Source organism: Entamoeba dispar, genomic scaffold (assembly GCF_000209125.1).
Source record: "Entamoeba dispar SAW760 scf_1105229459701 genomic scaffold, whole genome shotgun sequence".
In the NCBI taxonomy this organism is placed as follows: domain Eukaryota; phylum Evosea; order Mastigamoebida; family Endamoebidae; genus Entamoeba; species Entamoeba dispar.
The window spans coordinates 99,454-103,648 of record NW_001853824.1 but is presented as its reverse complement, the minus strand read 5'-3'; the positions used below and the strand labels follow the sequence as shown (position 1 = coordinate 103,648).

Sequence of the window (4,195 nt, the reverse complement as noted above, 5' to 3'; positions counted from 1 at the left end):
CCTCGTACTTCCTCTCCTTTTCTCAAATCAAATCTTACAACATAATTATCTTTACCTGCTGCAACAACTGCTGTATCATTAGAATTTATACCTACACTATTAAATGGAGAAACTCCTTTCATTACTTGTATTGGATTATTCATTCTTGTTCGGAGATCCCATGCTTTTATTGTTTTGTCATGACTACTTGTAACTAATAAATTAGGATCAATTGAACCAAATCGAGCAACATTGACTGCACCTTGATGTATCGAATCAAATTTATGTTTAATTTTAAAGGTATTTGTATCAAATATTGTAACACCACATTCATTACCAGTAGTTACCATAGATTCATCATTTGAATTGATATGAAGTGAAAGTAATATTTCAATAGATTGTAATTGTTTACAAGTCGTATCACTTGTATTTACTAAGAATAAATTTCCTTCATTATTACCAATAACAACTTTAGATTGATTTTGGTGTGTTCTAAACCAACCAATTCCATAGATTGGTTTCCTAGTAATAGAAGGAATTGTTTTGATTGGAAAATGTTCATTATATATATAGATTTCACCAGTAAGAGAACCAACAACAAGTTCTCCAGTTATTGGTGAAAAATCTAATTGTCTAGGTTTATTAACTCCTTCAATTTTATTCCACTTATTACAACAATGTAGTTCTGTATCGAATCTTGTCATTTGTATTCCTTTTTGTCTTTGTTCATTAAATTTAATAACTGGGGTTTCATTATAAGAAGAATACTGTTTTATAAGTACAGAATTTTTATCTAATTTTTGTCCATTAATAGTTTCAAGTTTTGGTAATGAAGCGATAATATAACTAAATAGTGGATTGTCACATTCTTCAACACCTTGTATTTCATTAGTCATTTCATCTATTTGATTCATTAATCGTTGAATAAGAATTGCTATCCTTTCTCCCATATTGCCTTGTAATGACTCATCTTCTAAATTACTTATTTGGTCAAACTGTTGTTGTAACTCTTCAATCTTTTCTTCATTTGATTCTCTCCATGGAGCAAATCTTTCCATATTTAAACTTGTTAAATTTTTTAATTTTGTAACTGATTTGAATACTGGAACAAATGATCTAAAATCAATATCTTTCAATGAAAAATGAATAAGATTTGGTGGTAATTCTCCAATACTTGATAATGGGTTTTTATCTAAAACTAATGATGTTAGTTTTGTCATTTGAGGTGCAGAGAATGAATATATATCGTTATCAGTTAAATCAAGATTAATTAATTGTAAGGAAGTAAGACATCCAATACCCTTTAGTCCTACTGAAGTTATAGTTAGTCCTGTTAATTGTGTGAGACTAGTAAACTCATTTCGAGGTAATCCACTAGGACAGAAAAAGTTATCACGTATTTCTAACTGAAGTGGATCTTCTTGGTTGATGATTTGATTAACTTTTTCTTGAAAACTAGGATTTATAACTCTTCTAATAAACCCTTTTGACATAAATTTCTTTGACTATAAACGATTTTGAGTTTGACTCTTTTTATTTTTATTTTTTTTTGTGTTTTTAAAAACATTTTTAGATTGAGTTTTGACAATAATTGAAATTAGTAATATTTCAAAAATTAAATCTTATTACTTTCTTAATAAATCCATTAAAAATACTTTAAGTAAAGTTGACTAATAGGCCTTCATTTGATATATAAAGATTGAAATAGAAAAGTAGAACTCCTGCTTGTTAAGGAAAAAAAAAGATAACATTGAAAAAATAAGATGAAAAACTAATAACTATTTTTTTGTACTATGTGTTACATTATTTCAAAAAAAGTTTTATAAACAAAAATCTAAATATAAAAAAATTTATTAATTTTGATTTTAACTAATTAAACTAAACTAAAAAATGAAATTGTTTTTTAATTGAATTGCTTGAACAAAATGAACGAAAAGACCGAAATCAAACCAATGGACTTAACTCCTCCAAAAAAACTTAGAAAACATGTAAGAAGAATTGCTGCAATGCCTTCATTACCTCTAACAGACATACAGTATTTAGACAATACATTAAATAAAAATTCATTTTCTTTACCAGAGATTTCCTCTCAAGTAAAATCAGTAAATGAATTACTACTTGAAGGGATAAAACAAAAAGAAGAAAGTAATGTATCAAGTCATAAGTACGGAAGAAGTTCTGATACCTCTCAATACTCAAGAAGGAATATTAGACCCTCAAAGATTCATACCGAACCTGTTAAAAGAAGTATTGATGATATTTCAAAAGATATTGAAAATAAATTGAAATTAACTGACTCTCAACAGCTAATTCCTGAATTATGTTTATCTCCACGTGTTGTTCGCATTGGAGTACATTCAAAAAGAGCTGTTTCAAATGGATTGTGATTTTATTATATTGAGAAAAAAATGTTATTCAATTATTTGTGTTTTTTAGTTATTTATCATTAATAAAACCATTATGAGTTTTGAAAATTAAATATGAGTTTATCCACAATAGATATGATAATTTATTACCCCTATGAAAAATTAATTTCGTTTCATTAAAAATTTCAGTTTTTGTTTCACTCTTCTATGCTAAAATCATAAAAACTGAAAACTAAAGATCTTCTCATTCAATACCTTTATATCTATGAGCACCCTTGTTAACCCACCTTCTCCTCGTTGGAATCTCCATGAAAGAACAGCTAAAACAGTAAGCCCAGAAGAGAGAGGTTTATTTTGTTATTGTCCTAATGTTGTTGCCTTTCCACTTGCTTCGGTTTCTCCTAGATCTGCATCAAGTGATCGTTCAACCCCTGAACCTAAAGGACAAATTCAATTAACAAATGAAAAGAGTGGTTCTGAATCGTTCATTTCTCATACAACTAGTGAAACTTCTACCCCAAGAAAAGGTTTTATAGGGAGAAATCGAGCAAAGTCTGGATTAGTCAAAACAGTTCCTATTGAAGAGCCTAAAGAATTACATTGTTGTTGCCATTCTATTGAAGAATCTAAACTTTCAGTACCAAGTCAGTTAACTTCTTTATCATCTAATACATCAAACTTTATTAAAACAACTAATGTTTCATTAAGAGAAAATACAAAAGATCAACAACCATCAAGCACAATATCTAAAAAAGTTGTTCCATCTATTTCTATACAGAATTAAATTTACTTGTGGATAGATATCACATTATAGAATTTATAAAAAAATACTTTTTTTATTTTCTTTTCTCATTTTAATTATTCAAATTACTGTTTTATACAGAAAAACTATAGCCTTTGAACAATTCTATAAGGTGTATTATTTTTTGATTTATTCATTCGTGAGTAAGGAGTTTATTAGAATAATCTAGATATAGCCTATAAAAGAAAATAGTAAATAAATATGATTATATTTATTATTTTATTATTTATTTTAATTATTTTTAGTATGAAGTTAGATTATACAAATTCATTACTTTAAGACTACATTAAGTCAGTAATAATATTTTATAAAGTTTATTTAATAAAAAGTTAGACTAACTAAATACTTATTTTTGTTTTATCCTGTAGAAATTATGTAAAAAACTTTGTAATTTTTGATTGGTGACCATGACACTTATCTGTTACATATAAAAATAATTGAATTGGATAAATAAAGAACTAAAATGATATAAAAAAAAGAACGTCACAATAATAGTATTATATTTTTTATTAGAGTATAATTACAGTGATATATTTTATCAACAGAAATGTCTATGAAAAAATTAATAATTTTTTTTTGAATCATACCAAATCACTACAAGAAATTAATGTTATTATTACTTTTTTGATAATTAACAAATTAATATCCCTCTCTCCTATTTTAATAATATAATATTCTCATAGATAATTCTATGTATTTCATAAAATTATTCTCAACAATACAACCCCAATTCAGTAATTCAATTAATTAAGTAATAAGTAATATCTCCTTAATAAAATTATTAAAAGTAATAAATAAATACTTATTATTTACACATTAAATGCTAAAAAAATTTATATATTGATTTTTCAAAAAAAAAAACCAATATTAATTGAGAGATACCTCTTTAGTATAACTATGGTAATGAATAGCTAGTTATTTTTATCTATAAATAAGTATTTAAATAAATGGTATAATAATATTTCTTAAACTACATAAACCTAATAAATATAAAATACTGAAATTATTGTATAAATATCAACACTTATATGCAAAAAAACAATTATTT

At 25.4% G+C, this 4,195-nt stretch overlaps 3 protein-coding genes across 3 annotated transcripts in view, besides 8 other annotated features; 2 read left to right on the top strand and 1 right to left on the bottom strand.

The window, feature by feature from the left end:
• EDI_092580 (uncharacterized protein) overlaps positions 1–1,472 on the bottom strand; it is a gene marked incomplete at both ends in the record, with an annotated part of 1,599 nt that extends 127 nt beyond the window's left edge. Inside the window, one exon of the mRNA XM_001733276.1 lies at positions 1–1,472. This exon is cut by the window's left edge and continues 127 nt beyond it. Within this exon, the coding sequence (XP_001733328.1) occupies positions 1–1,472 (1,472 nt within the window).
• A 37-nt stretch (positions 1,473–1,509) lies between these two features.
• Positions 1,510–1,539: a microsatellite.
• Positions 1,540–1,781: 242 nt separating this feature from the next.
• Positions 1,782–1,888: a sequence feature (AT_rich).
• Positions 1,889–1,931: 43 nt separating this feature from the next.
• EDI_092570 (uncharacterized protein) lies at positions 1,932–2,366 on the top strand (the record flags this gene model as incomplete). The annotated part of the gene is made up of 1 exon (XM_001736169.1): positions 1,932–2,366. One exon carries the CDS (start codon positions 1,932–1,934, stop codon positions 2,364–2,366), a length of 435 nt encoding a protein of 144 aa, XP_001736221.1.
• A 244-nt stretch (positions 2,367–2,610) lies between these two features.
• EDI_092560 (uncharacterized protein) lies at positions 2,611–3,129 on the top strand (the record flags this gene model as incomplete). The annotated part of the gene is made up of 1 exon (XM_001736168.1): positions 2,611–3,129. The coding sequence occupies one exon, from the start codon at positions 2,611–2,613 to the stop codon at positions 3,127–3,129; it is 519 nt and encodes a 172-aa protein (XP_001736220.1).
• Positions 3,130–3,159: 30 nt separating this feature from the next.
• Positions 3,160–3,188: a sequence feature (AT_rich).
• A 136-nt stretch (positions 3,189–3,324) lies between these two features.
• Positions 3,325–3,391: a sequence feature (AT_rich).
• A 51-nt stretch (positions 3,392–3,442) lies between these two features.
• Positions 3,443–3,475: a sequence feature (AT_rich).
• Positions 3,476–3,703: 228 nt separating this feature from the next.
• Positions 3,704–3,725: a sequence feature (AT_rich).
• Positions 3,726–3,916: 191 nt separating this feature from the next.
• Positions 3,917–4,008: a sequence feature (AT_rich).
• Positions 4,009–4,062: 54 nt separating this feature from the next.
• Positions 4,063–4,111: a sequence feature (AT_rich).
• Positions 4,112–4,195: the final 84 nt, after the last annotated feature.